The sequence below is a fragment of the Carcharodon carcharias genome, chromosome 19 (genome assembly GCF_017639515.1).
Source record: "Carcharodon carcharias isolate sCarCar2 chromosome 19, sCarCar2.pri, whole genome shotgun sequence".
Taxonomy (NCBI): Eukaryota; Metazoa; Chordata; class Chondrichthyes; order Lamniformes; family Lamnidae; genus Carcharodon; species Carcharodon carcharias.
This window is the reverse complement of record NC_054485.1, coordinates 17,728,805-17,747,236: the sequence shown is the minus strand read 5'-3', so window position 1 is coordinate 17,747,236 and position 18,432 is coordinate 17,728,805. Positions and strand designations below refer to the sequence as shown.

The window sequence follows — 18,432 nt, the reverse complement described above, 5'->3', positions numbered from 1 at the left end:
GTCTACATCTCAGAGTGTTCAAAGAGGTGGCTGTAGAGATAGTGGATGCATTAGTGGTCATCTTTCAAAATTCTATAGATTCTGGAATAGTTTCTGCAGATTGGAAGGTAGCAAATGTAACCCCACTGTTTATGAAAGGAGGGAGAGGGAAAACAAGGAACTACAAAACTGTTAGCCTGACATCAGTAATAGGGAAAATGCTAGAAACTATTATAAAGGATGTGATATCTAGACACTTAGAAAATAATGGTAGGATTGTGCAGTGTCAACATGGATTTATGAGAGGGAAATCATGTTTGACAAACCTGTTGGGGTTTTTTTGAGGATGTAACTATCTGGAGAGATAAGGTGGAACCAGTGTATGCAATGTATTTGGACTTTAATAGGCCTATCAATAAGGTCCCACACAAGAGGTTAGTAAACAAAATTGGAGCGCATGGGATTGGGGGTAATATACTGGCATGGATTGAGAATTGGCCAATGGACAGAAACACGAGAGTAGGAATAAACGGGTCATTCTCAGGTTGGCAGGCTGTGGGGTACCGCAAGGTTGGGTTGTTTGGGCCCCAGCTATTCACAATCTATGTCAATGATTTAGATATGGGGATCAAATGTAATATTTCCAGGTTTGCTGATGACACAAACTAAGTGGGAATGTGTGTTGTGAGAAGGCTAAGCAAGAACATGGCAGATGGAATAAAATGTGGAAAAATGTGAAGTTATCCACTTTGTTAGGAAAACAGAAATGCAGCGTATTTCTTAAATGGTGAGAGATTGGGAAGTGTTGATGTCCAAAGGGATCTCAGTTTCCTTGTGCATGGGTCACTGAAAGCAAACATGCAGGTGCAGCAAGCAATTAGGAAGGCAAGTGGTGTGATGACCTTTATTGCAAGAGGATTTGAGTACAAGAGTAAAGATATCTTGCTGCAGTTGTATGACGCCTTGGTGAGACCGGACATGGAGTATTGTGTAGTGTACAGTCTTGATCTCCTTACCTAAGGAAGGATATACTTGTCATAGAGGGAGTACAGGTTCATCAGACTGATTCCTTGGATGGCAGGATTGTCCTATTAGGAGAGATTGAGGAGATTGGGCCTGTATTCTCTAGAATTTAGAAAAATAAGGGGCGATTTCATTCAAACATACAAAATTCCTTCAGGGCTTGACAGGGCAGATGCAGGAAGAATGTTTCCCTGGGCTGGGGGGGTCTAGAACCAGGGGACAGAGTCTCAGAATAAGGGATAGGCCATTTAGGGCTGACATGAGGAGGAATTTCTTCACTCAGTGATAGTAAATCTTTAGAATTCTCTACCCAGAGGGCTGTGGAGGTTCAGTCATGGCATACGTTAAAGACAGAGATTGATAGATTTCTAGTTGTTGAGACATCAAGAGATGTGGGGATAGTGTGGGAAAATGGCATTGAGGTAGATGATCAGCCATGATCTAACTGAATGGTGAAGCAGGCTTGAGGGTTTGAATGGCCTACTCCTGCTCCTATTTCCTATGTTCGTATGTAACCAAAGGAGGGATAGAGGAAATGTTATACAGATGATGGAAACCTGAAAAAACCAGAAGATTTGTTGACCATGGTGTTAGAGTACATGCATGAAGAATAAACGTGGACTGGAAGAGTCACTGTGCAGAAAGGTAAGGATGATAGGAAACATGGTTATATCATGTACTGACAATGCCAAATCATTTTTGGAGCGTTGCAGACAATTGTTTACAACTTGATGGAAGAGGTTATATATCCTAAATGAGGACTGTCACATTAAGGTCTAATTTTTTAAAAATCATTCTTCGAGATACGGGCATCAGTGGCAAAGCTGCTATTTATTGTCCAAATTAACTGCCCTTGAAAAGGTGGTGGTGCACCTCCTTCTTGAAATGCCTGCAGTCTGTGTGGAGGAGGTGTTCCCATATTGCTGTGTGGAAGGGAGTTCCAAAAGTTTAACACAGCAGCACAAAGAAAGAACAACATATATCCAAGTCAAGATGCGTTCTGACCTGGAGGAGAACTTGAGAATTGCTGGTGTTCTCAAGTACCTGACACCTTCGTGGAAGTCAAGGGTTTAAAATGCTTTATTATCCTGCAGGTTGTCCACACGCAGCCATGGTATGCTGGTGATGGAGGGAATGGATGTTTAAGCATATAGATGGGGTACCAATCAAGCAGACTGCATTAATCTAGATGATGTTGAGCTTCTTGACTGTTGTTACAGCTGCATCCATCCAACCAAGTGCAGAATATTCTATCACATTCCTGACTTTTGGCTTATAAGTGATAGAAAATCTCTGGGGTGTCAGCAGGTGAGCCACTCACTACACAATAACCTGCCTCTGACCTTCTCTAGTAGCTATGGCATCGATGCAGCTGTTGCAGATGAGTGTTCAGTATACAGTAATCCCAAGGTATTGATGGCGGTGGCCTCAATAATGGTAATGCTTTTGAATGTTAAGAGTAGGTGGTTAGGCTCTCTATTATTGGAGATGGTCCTTGCCTGGCACTTGTACAGCATGTTACTTGCCATTTATCGGTCCAAGCTAGGATGTTTTCGAGGTCTTGCTACATACTGGGATGGCCTATTTTATCATCTGTAGAATTGCCAATGGAGCTGAAAACCGTGCAATCATCAGTAAACAGTCCACTTCTGATCTTTTGATGGAGGCAAGGCCATTGATGCAGCTGAAAGTAGCTTGGCCTAGAATCCTGTCTTGAGAAACCCCTGCAGTGGCAAGATGGTTAGCCTCCAACAACCACAACCAGCTTCCTTAATCTCAACCACTTCAGCAACCAGTGGTTTTTCCCTAAACCCCAATGATTTCAGGTTTTCTTGGGTCCTTGGTATCACAGTCAGTCAAACGCTATTTTGCCATCCAGGCAGTAACTCTTCTGTCTAGAAGTCAGCTCTCGCATCCATGTTTGGACTGAGGCTGTAATGAGGTCTGGAGCTGAGTGGTCCTAGCAGAACCCAGGCTGTGCACCGGTGAGCTGGTAATTGGTGAGTAACTGTCAAGTAATAGCATTGTTGATGACTCATTCCATTACTCTTGCTGATGAGTGGGAATAAGCTGATGGGTCAGTAATTGACTGGGTTGGGTTCGTCCTGCTTTTTGTGGACAAGACATACCTGGGAAATTTTCCACACTGCTTGGTAGAGGACAGTGTTGTATCTGCATTGGGACAGACTAGCCAGGGCCATGCTAGTTCAGGGGTACAGGTTCTTCAGCTGGATGTTCTCATAGAGCCTATAGCCTTTGCTTCGTCAAGAGCACTCAATCATTTCTTGATGTCACAGAGTGAATCAAACTGGTTGAAGACTGTAATGGTGGTGACCTCAGGGGAAGGTTAAAGTCGCTGTCATTCAGGTCTATAGTTTCATCACATGCAGGATAACAATGGTTCATTCTTCATAGTCTTCTGCTTGTACATTAAGTATGTAAAGCTTAAGTGCTGTGTTTTCTGACCATACTGTTATTCAAGAACATTTTGATTTATTAAGGACTGAACCAATCAATATGCCAAGCCAGGTGAGAAAGCGTTTCCTTCAACGGGTCCTTTGATGTAAGTGAGTTGAAATACCAGCCCCTATTCAAGGATGCAATGTATTTGAGAACTGCAGCATAAAGTGTGACAAAGGGTCAAATCAGAAGGCAAACCTAGTGTTATGATCACATGATCTCTTTACAGCATCCTCCAACCTGAATATCCTCTTTTTCTATAGGTGCTGGTCTGTGGGTGCAGATTGTGGACAACACTTGCAAGGCAGCAATTATTGCCCATCCTCAGTTGCACAGTGGGGAGATGGTGGTGTAGTGATAATGTCACTGGGATAGTAATCCAGAGGCCCAGGCTAATGCCCTGGGGACATGGGTTCAAATCCCACCATGGCAGCTGTGGAATCTAAACCCAATTAATAAATCTGGAATATAGTGCCACTCTCAGTAATGTTGACCATGGAAACCATCATAGATTGTTGTAAAAACCCATCTGGTTCACTAATGTCCTTTAGGGAAGGAAATCTGTCACCCTTACCTGGTCTGGCCTACATGTGACTCAAGACCCAAAGTAATGTGGCTGACTCTTAACTGCCCTTAGAAATGGCCTAGCAAGTCACTCAGTTCAAGGGAAATTAGGGATGGGCAGCAAATACTGGCCTTGTCAGTGACACCCACATCCCATAAAAGAATAAAGGAAATTCACTAACATCCTTTAAGAAAGGAAATCCGCCAACCTTACCCAGTTTGGCTTACATGTGGCTCCTGACCCAGGCAATGTGGCTGACTCTTAACTACCCTTTGAAATGGCCTATCACGCCACTCAGTTCAAGGGCAATTAGGGATGGGCTGCCAGTGATGCCTACATGCGATGAAAGTATTTTTTAAAAAATGACCATTAATAATCAATCACGTAGTGCAAGACCAGAGACATGAGTAGGTGGGAACACATATGGGTGACAAGTTCCCTTCCCTGAAGAATTTTAGCGAACATGTTAAGTTTCCAGAACAATATATCAGCTTTTATCTGGTGCCATCAATGCCACAAATTACCACGTTTAATTAATTCAATTTTATAATTTTCCATAGTGGGATTTGAACTCGTATACTCTGGATTGCAAGCCCAATACTCTACCATTTCACTTGCCACTTGTTAGGTGTGAACATCAGCTATGAGGGTTAGAAGGCTATTTTATCATGAAGGTATATATATCTGGCAGTTCTTGTCTGCAATTGACATTCATTTTCAAGAGGGATCATGAGCAGTGATCAAAAGCAGCAATCTTAAGCTCAATGTGCCATAGTCCAGCTGAGCTCTGGGAGCTGCCATTTTACCACTGTGTGTCACCACGGGTTTTAGAACTGCACACTGCCCTGCACTTCTATTTAAAAATAAAATCCACTCCTGCTATAATCGAGTTATCCTAAAGTTTGTAAGAAAACTTGTCTAAGTTCTTGTTTCCTCTTTTAAATGCCCTCCACAAGTCGCTCTCCCCTCATTACCACCTCATATGTGCCTGCATCTTTTTGAACTGGGATTCCTTCATAGCTTTAATGAGTAGCATGAACAATAACAGTACAGTTAAGTTGCCTTTAAGAACACGGTAGTGAAGACTTCCAGAACTCATGCACCTATCAACAAATTAATGATTTAGATCTAACCTTAAATTGTCTATGGTGAAAACTAGTCTGTCATCTTACAAATGGCTGTTCGATCACATAGTCTAGAAGTTGGTAACAAATTCTGAGTGTATAACATATATATTTATTCAACACACCTGTTAAAGAGAAAGGAGATTCAAAGAAGTAACGTTTGTAGTTCTAACCTCTAATAGTCGTGACTCACTTGCTCACAGTAGTCATTGCCCTCGATGTCGTCACTATTGGAATGTCCACCAGGACTCTGCACATCAATCCCATGACTCTCCAGGATTGCTGCTTCTTTGAAAAGAAGTTTGATTAGAAACTAACTAAACTTAAAACAGCCTACATTATGTACATTTTAAAAGCAAGCCCAATTCTGGACACACAAGTATTGTTTCCAGCAGGAGTCATTTCGCAGCAATCATGAGTAGAAGCTCTGGATGGTATTCCCCTCCCTAGCCCAGGGTCACTGAGACCAATCATTGTGTCTTTTCTGTCACCTTGGCTGAAAGCAGGTAAGTCAGGGCAGACTAAAGATGGAATCTGCCACCTTCTATTCAGTATGTCTTTACCAACTGTGCTATTAGGGAACTCAATTCTATTTATAATATTTTATTAAAGAAGAAATAATTCATTATTTACTTACTTTAAAAGTTTACAAGAATTAAGTGTACCACGAAGCAGAAACACTTTTTGCCATGTGGTCACTTTCAGCAGAATAGAGTCAGCTACAGACAGATCCTGCCCCACATTTGGTTAATGCAGCCGTGTTTTCAGCACTATGTGAGCTGAATGAATGACTAATTTTTGGCTTGATACAATGCGGTATTTCATCTAGAGGTCAGTAGGGAGCTGCTGGAAGTAGCTGAGACCAAAGACTGAATAGAAAAAAAACTTGATATTCAAACTCACTGCGTTGTAGTAGTGAAGCAAGCATTCTAAGACCCGTAAATAACAAAAATAATTCCTGCAGAGGTTTCAAAAGCCCTACCTATGTTTGCTCTTCTCTTCATCTCCTTCCGACGATTGGCAAACCAGTTGTACACTTTCAGAGGGGTAACTCGCTCAAACTCTGATAACTTTTTACCTGATATGAATAAATAATAGAAATTTACTAAACTTAAACAAAAAATCATCGTACATATATACGTTTAGTTCAATTATATGATACCTCCATTTTTAGCAACTGCAACACTTCCCAGCTAAAAACATCTTTCTTTTTAACGTTAGAATATTCTTAATTGTTTGAGCTGGACAAGAATTCATGAAAGTTACAAAGGTTTTTTTTAAAATGGAGGCTTGACATGCAATAGGAATTGATCAGTTTGTATTGGCCCGTGATGTAGTGGGGAATAGAGGTTGGCAGGTTGATTGACAGTTCTTTCCTGATCTCAATGGGCGGCCAATTAAAATCTATTGTATTGGTAATTGAAGATGGCAGCTTGAATGAAAGTCTTGTCCAAGCTTTCCTGTTCTTAATTCCCCAATATAGTAGATTTTAAATGACCATTCACTTTTAATTCCATAACATTGTACTCAATAATATTTGTGTTTGAGCATTTAATTTTGTTGGAGAAAAGGAGAAATTTTAAAACACTCAAAAGGATTAAAGATATTTGATCGCAGCTTTTGTGTTGGAAGTCCACTGCTTTATGTGTAGTTTCTAGCTTAAGAAACTGGCTGCTTAGTAATGATAGATTTTTTTTATTTAGTCACGGGGTGTGGGCTTCACTGGCTGGGTCAACATTTATTGCCCATCCCTAGTTGCTCTTGAGAAGGTGGTGGTGAGCTGCTTTCTTGAACTGCTGCAGTCCATATGGTGTAGGTACAGCCACAGTGCTGTTAGGAAGTTCCAGGATTTTGACCTAGCGACAGTGAAGGAACGGCGATATATTTCTAAATTAGGACAGTGAGTGACTTGGAGGGGAACTTCCAGGTGGTGGTGTTCCCATCTATCTTCCGCCCTTGTGCTTCTAGATGGTAGTGGTTGTGGGTTTGGAAGATGCTGTCGAAGAAGCCTTGGTGAGTTTCTGCAGTGCATCTCTTAGATGGTACATACTGCAGCTACTGTGCGTCGCTGATGGAGGGAGTGAATGTTTGGGGATGCGATGCCAATCAAGCAGGCTGCTTTGTCCTGGACGTTGTCAAGCTTTTACAGTGTTGTGGGAGCTGCGCTCATCCAGGCAAGTGGGGAGTATTCCATCACACTCCTGACTTGTGTCTTGTAGATGGTGGACAGGCTTTGAGGAGTCAGGAGATGAGTTACTTGTCGCACAATTCCTAGCCTCTGACATGCTCTTGTGGCTACAGTATTCATATGGCTAGTCCAATTCAGTTTCTGGTCAAGGGTAACCCCCAGGATGTTGATAGTGGAGGATTCAGTGATTGCACATCAAAGGGCGATGGTCGGAATCTCTCTTGTTGGAGATGGTCATTGCCTGGCACTTGTGTGGCGCAAATGTTACTTGCCAATTGTCAGCCCAAGCCTGGATTTTGTCCAGGTCTTGCTGCATTTGGACATGGACTACTTCAATATCTGAGGAATCGCGAATGGTGCTGGACATTGTGCAACCATCAGCGAACATCACCACTTCTGAAGATGGTTGGACCGAGGACACTACCCTGAGGAATTCTCCAGTGATGTTCTGAAGCTGAGATGACCGACCTCCAACAACCCCAATCATCTTCCTTTGTGCCAGGCATGACTCCAACCAGCAGAGAGTTCCCCCCCGCCCCGATTCCCATTGACTCCAGTTTTGCTAGGGCTCCTTATTGCCACACTCAGTCAAATGTTGCCTTGATGTCAAGAGCGGTCACTCCCACCTCACCTCGGAAGTTCAGCTCTTTTGTCCATGTTTGAACCAAGGCTGTAATGAGGTGAGGAGCTGAGTGGCCCTGGCGGAACCCAAACTGGGCTTCAGTGAGCAGGTTATTGCTAAGCAAGTGCTGCTTGATAGCACTGTTGATGACCCCTTCCATTACTTTACTGATGATCGAGAGCAAACTGATGGGACAGTAATTGGCCGGGTTGGACTTGTCCTGCTTTTTGTGTACAGGATATACCTGGACAATTTTCCACATAGCTGGATAGATGCCAGTGTTATAGCTGTACTGGAACAGCTTGGCTATCTTTTCCCAATATGCTCATTTCCTAACTCTTCCAACAAACAGTTTGCTCTTCACCATTTGAAAATTTGCAGAGTTTGATATTTGACTACTGTACGAGAGACGTGCAAAGTGTTCAGTACAAGTGGTGCTACACTAACCAAATTTTCACTAATAGTGAATACTGTTCTGTATTTTGACAGTGTTTGCAACATTTAATGCCAGAAATCAGGTACTTCAAGACTTTTTGTCATTGATCTCTTGTTTTCATGTCATTGTACACTAAGTACAAATCATAATTCCAAGCACTGCTTACCTGGTTTTTGTATGACTGTATTGCAGGCATTTGCAATTTCCTCACGCTTTGCCTCATCTGGATACTGATTTTCACCAAAATAACTGTAAGCCATTGAAATCAAACAAAGTACAATTACGAACTAGTTCAAGCTGCTATATGTTGTTATTCAGTATCTAAAGCACTGCAGTAAGCTGAGGAGTATAAAAATGTTTTAAGTCGCTCTTAGGTAAAATCAGGTTTCACTTTAACTCTAAAGGTTACATAGTATCAGCTGGTTATGAGGTTGTAGGCCATGGCTCAACGTATGATCAGTACAGTTATCAGCTGAGAAATGAAATGTCTTCTGGCTGAGCTGGTAAATAATAATCTTGAGACATGAATAATGTACAATAGAAAGTGACTACAGGATTCTGACCAGTATTCCTCCTAGAAATCCTCCTTCAGTCTCCAGTGCAAATAAGGTTTGATGTTTCGTGGCAATGATATGATTATTTATAATTAACTGTATAATGTGATAGCATCTCATTACAAAAATACCAACTGGCTATTGAGCCAAAAGGACAGATATTAGCAAGGTGTCTTGAAAGCTCATATGTCAGTTAGACACATGGTGCAAACAGCAGCCATTATGGTAATTTTCAGCACAATTTTTGCTCGCCAGTTATGCTATTTCATAATCTTTCCCTCTAAGTTCTCCTCTCTTGGTGATAAGTGTCACATTTTGTTACATGATTCAATGGGTAGTGTCATCCTTTAACACCTCATTCCACTTGTAATGCTCATATGGAAATCTGGAGGAGAGTCAGTGAGGGCTACCATAACCAAGTCCAAGCCTATATTCACTCTAGTTCCAAATATGCAATATTGTATTAGGCTTGATGGTTGGAAGTAGGGAGCTTACTTTTCTTCACTTCCAGCTCACCCCAATCTGGGAACACAAAACAAATGTGCACTGGTGTAAACAAGTCTTTGAAATGAATAGTACCCCTCCTTCTACTGACCTTTCCATGACAGACAGGCACTCTTTGCGCCAGGTGAACCTGCTTCCTCTTCTAAGACGAAAGTTTCCTGTCACCGGACTGACATTTGACCGCCACTCAGGGTCCTCTGTTGTGGTGGTTGAAACTGGCCTCATACTTAAAGTAGCACCTAAATGGGTAAAAATATAAGCTGTATTGATGAAGGGTAATGTTCATGTTGATTTTATTTTTAAAAAATTGCTTTTTCATTAAGCTTTGCATAAAACTCAAGTCCTCACACCGCATATTATTTCAAACCTCGTCCACATGGATGGGAGATAGTTGAATCAAAATAACAAGGAAAAATTATAAAGTCCTAACCATGAAGAAAAAATGCAAAATAAACTGTGATTTCAGGTAAGCAAAAAATACTTCAAATGCAAAGCTCCTATGTTTTTTCTTTTAAATATTAACAATATGTTTATCACACATATTTACTTTATTTACAGGATAATGGAAATGCATTTGATTTATATTTTTAAGTGAGGCTACGCTCTCTAAGTGGGTACATCTATTTCCTAGTTCTCACCCTCTGCTGCTGTCTCAGAATGGTCTGAGATAACAGTGGCTGACTAAAGAAGGTCTTCACAGTTTGCTGTTTGTGCAGGACATTTAAGGGTTAATTCCACATTCCTATAGTCAGAGTAGTAAACCGTGTCTGATGGAGCAAGTGTCCAAGATAGCCCTAGTTCTTCAAACTATGCTCACAGACAGGAGTCATGGAATCCTTTAGTACACAAGTTACATGTAATCTTTTTTTCAAATTAATACAGGTATTTTCCTCATCAGTGGAGGTGGAGAGGGGCAGATTTTCAGCAGCCAAACTGAGCCAGCAGCAATTCTGTCCCACTCATGTATTCAGAATGAAAAGTTGCTTGGTAGCACAGATCGCAAATATTGCTGAAAAGAGAGACATGTTGCCAAAGCTTTTCATCTTGCATTTATCAGGACAAACACAAGAACGCCAAATTTCAAATAATCACAACAATTCATACTGCAGGAGAAAAGAGTGCTGTTTGATTGGCAAGTTGACTCTGATTGGCTGAGGAGCTGCCAAGCAAAGAAGGGACAATAGGCTCCCCAAGCTCCTCGGTAATTCAAAAAAGGCGCAAGACTTGTTCCTTTTATTTGCAAAGAACAGGCCCTGGGTGTGAATGTATGCTGCTTCTAGCAAGTCTAAATGCTCATAACATGGCTCACTATTTATCAGTCGTTGATGTTTATTGGAAACTCAAAAAGAAAAATGGGAAAACTTGAAGTTTTTTTAACTTAACTATGGCTCCTTTTTTAACTCTACAGAATCTTGACCGGAGTGTTGCTCACCTGGACTATTTTTTTCTAGAAGGTACCATCTATAAAAAGCCCTCTTCTTGGGCTCACTCATATCAAGGCCCTGCTGCAACAGCCACTGGGATATATAGCTTTGGCTAATACCTGTATTAAAGAAAATACAGAAATTATTTGGAATTTCAAAATAAATAATTGAAGCTAACAAGGTTAATATTTCTATTTCTTTCCTTGTAAAATATACATAAGGCATTGTCCTAGGCCCAAAAACGCTTTGCAGCTCACACTCTAAATAAAACTACCAAAGTTTATATCTCAAAATGATGTTATTAACTCCACTGTGCCTAGAGCAATCCAAAACTAGTCCCACTGCTCTCTCCCTCTCCATAGGTCTGTATTTATCCAAGTTCCCCGTACAGGATACAATGATTATTACTTCATCAGACCCATGGCAACATAGCCCATGTTCCAACAACCCACTTCATAAAGACTGATTTTACTGCAGAGTTCTTATGCACAGTTACGTTGCTATACATTTCTGCAAGTATTTCCCTGACTGACAAATGGGTGCATTCTCAACACCCATCCCAGTCACCACTTCACCCAAGAATCCAATCACATGCCTCTATATAAAAAAGCACTTTTCCATCCTGTTATCACTCTCATATGCTATTAATCCCATTCATTAAACACAGCAATAATAAAGTAATAAATAGATGCAAGAGCACAAGTGAGGCTTGCTGAGCACACCTTCTCAATAGCACTAAATCCATGTCTGAGTGCAAGTGGAGAACAAATAATGCTGTTTAATACGTACAAAGAATGGAAGGAAAGGGAGAGGGACAAATCAAAGAGGGACAAACCAACAATATAACATAGCTAGAGGGAAGAATGAGAGGAGGGGGAGGTGGGTGAATAGGAAATAGAGCAAAAATAATTAGCCCTTGGAAACTGAAAACATTTTCAGTGTTTGAATCCAATCTTATTAGTTTAGTTTAATTAAAGTGTGAACACAATTGTCCAACTTCCCTCAATTATTACAACCTCACCGTTCAAACCTGCTGCCATACCATTAGGTTAACTGTGGCGGAAACCGAAGGCACCCCTTAACTCCCTTAAGGTCACAACTACAAACTTTTGAAAATTATTGGGTCAATGTCATGCAGAGTTACCAATGCTTACTGCATTGTTTCTTTCCTAATGTCTTAAATCCCAAAATTCAAATCACGGTCATCTCGGGATACAATGCACTGAGCTGGAAAACCAACAATTTCGTTTTAAAGTGCTCATAGAGGTATAAACAGAATAGGCGAAGGAGAGATGACAGGCCTGTGGAGGTGGATAGTGGGAAAGCAAAGGGAGAGAGGAAGGTATATGAGAAAAGGGGAGGGAAGGAAGCAAAAGGGACAGGCTGTGGGTGGGAAGAGGACATTAAGGATTGCAGGCTGCATTTTCCTTGCATTCTTCACAGGAAAGTGTTAACTGAAATTCTAAACAGCCCTTTGCCTCATCTCACCATATCACCTTCCACCAGAAAGTAACAAAAAAAAAAGAGGCAGAAGAGAGAGTAAACAAACGATAAAACACACTGTATGCTCCAGCTTATTGTGAACAATATCAAATGAGATCCACTAATGTAGATAATTTTTTTATTCTTTCACAGGATGTCGGCATCACTGACCACGCCAGCAGTTGTTGACCATCCCTAATGAGGATATGGTTCCAAGTCAGGATGACGTGTGGCTTGGAGGGGAACTTGCAGGTGGTGGTGTTCCCATGCATCCGTTCCCTTGTCCTTCTAGTTGGTAGAGGTTGCAGGTTTGGAAGGTATTGTCAAAGGAGTCTTGGTGAGTTTCTGCAATGCATCTTCTAGATTGTACACATTGTTGCCACTATGGGGAGAATTTTCTCCCCATCGGGCAGGCAGGTTGGGAGCGGGCGCCGGTGGGTGTGGAGCTGATCGCTGCCCGCAATCCGCTGTGCGCCATCATTTTACATGGGTGGGCCAGTTGAGGTGATGCGCGCTCAGTAGCGCTCAGCATTACCTGTGCGGGTTGGGGGGGGTGGTGGCGGAGGAAGGAAAGTCAGGGTCTGTGCTCTTTCATGCACGCGCGTGAAAGAGTGCAGAAATCTCCCTGAGGAACGGAGATTAAGTTCAGTGTTAAAGTTGGAAAAAATTTTAAAAATTAAACTATTCACAGACATGTCCCCTCATGTGACAGTGTCACATGAGCAGGGACATGGTCAGGAATTTCATCAAACTTTTTATTTAATTAATAAAACCTTCATGAAACCTCAACCCGCCCGTGGATGAGGTTTCGTGAAAAATGCGAAGACCACCTGGGCTCTTCGACTGCCCGCCTGACCTTAAGGTTGGATGGGCAGACCTGTTCAATTGGTTAATTAGATTATTAATGGCCTAACAGGCCTTTGACAGTTTGCCGGGTACGCAGCCAACTCCGATGCGTGCCCACCGAACAGAAGATCAGAATGACGCGCAGTGATGTCAGGACACACGCCTGACATCACCGCACATCAAGATTCTGCCCTATGTTTTGGTGGCAGAGAGAGTGAATATTGAAGATGGTGGTTCTGATCTAGCAGGCTGCTTTGACCAGGAAGGCTTCGTGTTTCTTAAATGCTGTAGGAGCTGCACTCATCCAGGCAAGTGGATAAGTCTCACAAAGAACAAGTCTCACACCAACTTTGTTGCCCACAGTAACACTTCAGCCCTCACATCTAAAACATTAAATACTTCTTTAAAAACAGAAAGTTTATTTTGTGCTGCTTTCTTCTGACCTGGAGCCAGGAATTTACAAGTACCTGTCAATCTGTAAATTACAAGAGATTCAATAATAGGTATAAATATATAAAAACTTCACCAACAGTGGTCGTGCTAATTTTTCTATTTTCTGGAAGACACCTCGAGAAGCAAGATGCTTTGCATCAACTGAGAAAAACTGACACAAACCATCTTGCTCAACACCATACGGACTCTCTTAGTGGCTGAATAAAAAGGGGTACTGTTATTTGAAGCTATGCTCAAGTCCCTGGCCTATTTATAAACTTGACAATGAAAGAGAAAAACTGAAGAAACTCAGTACAGGGAGTTCTATTAGAAATTAGTAACAGGGCATCTTACATTCAATGTAAGCAATTATTTTTTGCAATTTAATTTTATGCCTGATTTCAGGAACAGTACAAAGCACAGATAATACAATACTTCAAAGAATAACTGATCTCATAAGCATTTTTCACCCTTTCTATCTTACCTGTGACTTGTCCCACTACCGCCTGAGAAATCCTCCGATTGGCTAAAAATGCTTTGATTTCTTCTTTTACTGCATTGCTGTCCCTTCTGAAAGAAAAGAGAATATTCTCATTGATTTTTTTAGTTTCCTTTAGTATTTCCTTTCATTCTGCATGCTAACCCCACCTTCCCATCTATTCAGGCTATGCATCCTGATCTGGTACCCTGCATCCAGCAAACCAAGCTGGTTCTGTTTATGGATATAATATACTGCCACCATCAACACTGCCCCCTAGGTTGGCTGAGAAGAGGTGCAACTCAAACGTGACCTTTTTTTTCTCTATCCATAAAATGGTAACACCTCTTTCAAGCATCCACATTGCAATCCCTCGAAACAGGGTAGGCGAGAAATGACAAACCTCAGGCTACGATGGATGGATGCAACTTAATCTATGACCTTTTAGCAGCTGGGGCGTATGTAATCCTGCAACTATCCTGAACACTTGTGTAACTACATGGACTTTCTATATTACCTCATGTACTCCTCCACTTTATCCTCCAAATCTGCATCATCATCTCCTGTGTCAAAACTATATGACCTCTGACTCCCACTGTTCTGGTACCGCGGAGATAGTGTTCCGCTGGCAACAAGTCTCTCATTTGCAGTGCTTTCTCGGCCTGTGTGGCTTGCATTGTAGGGTGGAGGCGATGTGTCGTAGCTATTACTAGGTGACGGTGATTGCGCTATACTTTGAGTCTGTGTAGCAGCAGAAGCAGTTGAAGAGGATGCTGAAACGTTGTTTCCATAGTTGCTACTGTAGTTGGGCCGCCTAACAAATTTTTCATTTTGTTCCTGGTCAAGCCGTTCCATTGTTTCAAGTGCATGGATTATTTCGTGCTTAGTCATTCCTGATCGGCGCAGGCGCTGCAGAAGATCAATTTGTTCAATAGTGTATCGGGGCTCATCATTGTAGTAAGACATGATGTCATCTGCAAAGAAGAAATAGATAATAGATCAGAGATTAGGTAGAGCAGGCAGAGCCTGGGAACGTCCAAAAATTACATTATTTTTACTCTTCTAGATCAAACATTTACCACCAGTTCTGGTGAAAGGTTCTGACCTGAAACATTAACTCATTTTCCCTACACAGATGCTGCCTGACCATCTGAGTATTTCTAGAATTTTCTGGGTTTTTTTCAGATTTCCAGCATCCACAGTATTTTGCCTTTGTACCAACATTAACCTGTTAATTTGCTCTTCCTTCTCTTCCTAAAAAGTTGACTCGTGCTTGGCTTTATCAGTCCAGGGGTGGGGTTACCTTGGCCCAGTGGATATTCCCCATATCCGAGTCTAGACAATGAAAGTTGCCAGGCTTTTCGCAGGGCATCACAGTCAAACCCACTTCTATCCTCAACTGACATGCACACATTTTAATTTTCTAGCATGGGAGGGTTACAGGATATTAATCAGGAGCAGGGACACTAATTAACTTTCCCTTCCTAACCTATGAGCACAGAGTCAGCGGTGCCACCCAATGCTATTGACCTGGCTAAGATAGCTAACTCAGCCAGCATGGAACAGGAATTAAAACAGGGGCCTTTTGGTCTGTATGCTACACTTGAGGGAACAGTTGAAATATGAATCTTCTGTTCTATATGACTTAGCAATACTTTGGCCTTTACCAATGAAACCTTACAGGAGAGTTACACTACCTTTTTGCCTAGATCTTTGCCCTGATGGAGAGCCTCTCCCAGGCGTGGTTTAGAGGCAGCTGGCCACTTAAATCATCGGCTGCCTCCACTGAAGACAGATTTTGGTAGGCCCAAGAGTATGCAAATTAAATCTGGTAAGAGCAGGTCTGAACTTTGTGGAGTCGTTTGGATAGCCGGCTTGCCCCTTTAGAAAGGTATGGTACCCCTTTGGATCTGGTCCCAGGACACCTTTACGAGAGGTCCGGTGCCCTTAAAGTGTCCTTTCAAATTGTTATACGTAGGCATAAACGTGCAATATAAAGTGCATAAACTCATTAGCTGTCAAGTTCATTGGAACTGTCAACAGCCCTGTCAAAATCATCTGTTAAAAGTGTCAAGAGGACCTGTCAAAAGTGTGAAAAACGCCCGTTAAAGGGAGCTGTCAAAAGTGTCAAGAAGAGCAGTCAATTGGACCTGTCAAAGGAAGCTGTCTAGCTGTCAAGGCATTTAAAAGTCCTGCCCATAAATCTTGTAAAAAAAAACATCTGGAGTGTTAAAAATAATCGCTTGCTATTTCACTCTGTCTTTTAATAAAAGCCCAAGTGCTTCCATTACTGAATTACTGCTGCATGAGTGATTTCACAACATCCGTTATCACAATAGGTCACTTACAATTTCACAATTTGACAGCTACAGGTGGTTATAGATTCTTTGAAGTGGGACTATGATTGCCAATACTTGTTGTTATAAGAGATTGTGCACTTGAATCAGATGTTTGTTGTTACAAGGCTTTATTTAGCTGAAGGAAAGTAAATATAGGCCCAAATCTTCAGCTGGGCAAGCGGGGGTGGGGCCCACTCGCCGAGGCGTAAAATGACGCGTGGTGACATCGGGCAGGCGTCCCGAAGTCACCGCGCACCACTTAGATTTTCAGTTCGGCGGACGTGCAGCGCTAAGGCCATTTAAATATCATTTAAACTAATAAACTGAGCTGCCCGTCCAACATTAAGGTTGGCGGGCAGGCAAAGAGCCCAGGCGGCCTTCGCATTGTTCATGGAACCTCATCCACGGGCAGGATGAGGTTTCATGAACTGTTTATAAATTGAATAAAAATTTTCATAAAAATTCATTGGCATGTCCCAGCTCATGTGACACTGTCACATGAGGGGACATGTCTTAAAATGTTTTCTTTTCTTTATTAAAATTTTGGGGACTTAAACTAATCTCCTATGTGCGCGAAAGAATGCAGGCTCCAACTCAGGGAACCCTCCCCACCTCCCCCCCCCCCCACACACACACACACACACACACACCTACCCACCCCCCCACCCCCAACCCCGGCCCGCACAAGGAGCTCTCAGCGCTTCCGGGCGCACATTACGCTGGACAGGCCTTAATTGGCCTGCTCACGTGAAATGGCGGCATGGACCCAATCGTGGGTGCCGATCGGGTCCGCACCCACTCCCGCACAACCCCCCATGACAGGGGGAAAATTCTCCCCAGTATGGCCTGATAGCCATTACAGAGACCAGGCTGCAAGGAACCCAAAACTGGGACCTGAATATCTAAGGGTATGTGACATTGAGGGAGGACAGGAAACTGGGAAAAGGTAGTGGGATAGTTCTGTTAATTAAAGAGGGCATTAGTACTGTAGTGAGCAATGACCTTGGTTTTAAAGACCAAGATGTAGAATCAGTTTGAGTGGAACTAAGAAACAGGATGGGGCAGGAAACATTGGCAGGAATTATTTATAAGCCACCAAACAGCAGTGGTAATGTAAATCACAGTATAAATTAGGAAATTACAGGTGCGTGTAACAAGGCTAATACAGTAATCATGGGGTGTTTCAATCTATATATAGACTGGCTAATTAGAAATGTTAGGGCGGACGAATTCTTGCAACATATGCGAAATGGTCTTCTACAGCAGTACGTTGAGGAACCAACTAGGGAACGAGCTATTTTAGTCCAGTATTGTGCAATGAAAAATGGGCAATTAATAATCTTGTTGTAAAGGAGCCGTTAGAAAAGAGTGACCATAATATGATGGAATTTTACATTAAGTTTAAAAGTGATGTAGTTCAATCAGGGTCTTAAATCTAAACAAAGGAAGCTATGAAGGTATGAGGGGCAAAATGATTGGGAAACTACTTTAAAAGATATAATGGTAGACAGGCAGTGGCTGTTAAAGAACTAATACATAGCTACAACAAAATTATGTTTCTTTAATGCACAAAAACCCAGCAAGGAAAATGTTCCAACTGTGGCTAAAGGAAGAAATCAAGGCTTGTATTAGATCAATGGAAGAAGCATCTTGCCAAAAAAAAAAATGGTAAGCCTGAGAATTGGGAACATTTTAGAATTCTGCAAAGGAGGGCCAAGAAAAAAGATTAAGAAAGGGAAAACAGAATTTGAGAGTAAACTAGCAAGAAACATAAAAACGGACAATAAAAGTTTGGTATATAAAAAGGAAAAGATTAGCAAAAACAAATGTGGGTCCATTCCAAGCGGAGTTAGGAGAATTTATAATGGGGAATAAGAAAATGGCAGAGAAACTAAACAAATACTTTGTGTCTGTCTTCACAGAGGAAAGAACTAAATAACCCCCAGAAACAATGGAGAATCAAGGAACTAGTGGAA

At 41.8% G+C, this 18,432-nt stretch overlaps 1 protein-coding gene across 8 annotated transcripts in view; it reads right to left on the bottom strand.

The window, feature by feature from the left end:
• LOC121291913 (homeobox-containing protein 1-like) overlaps positions 1-18,432 on the bottom strand; it is an 87,239-nt gene that overhangs the window by 33,349 nt on the left and 35,458 nt on the right. For 4 of the 8 annotated variants that reach the window (XM_041213571.1, XM_041213572.1, XM_041213573.1 and 1 more), the window contains exons 3-9: positions 14,635-15,091; positions 14,124-14,209; positions 10,888-10,998; positions 9,547-9,694; positions 8,564-8,646; positions 6,134-6,229; positions 5,345-5,439 (exon numbers count right to left, since the gene is read on the bottom strand). In XM_041213571.1, the coding sequence (XP_041069505.1) occupies positions 5,345-5,439; positions 6,134-6,229; positions 8,564-8,646; positions 9,547-9,694; positions 10,888-10,998; positions 14,124-14,209; positions 14,635-15,083 (1,068 nt within the window). In that variant the 5' untranslated portion in view covers positions 15,084-15,091. Of the gene's footprint in view, positions 1-5,324; positions 5,440-6,133; positions 6,230-8,563; positions 8,647-9,546; positions 9,695-10,887; positions 10,999-14,123; positions 14,210-14,634; positions 15,092-18,432 lie in introns of all 8 variants that reach the window. The other 4 variants (XM_041213577.1, XM_041213578.1, XM_041213575.1 and 1 more) reach the window with 3 other exon arrangements.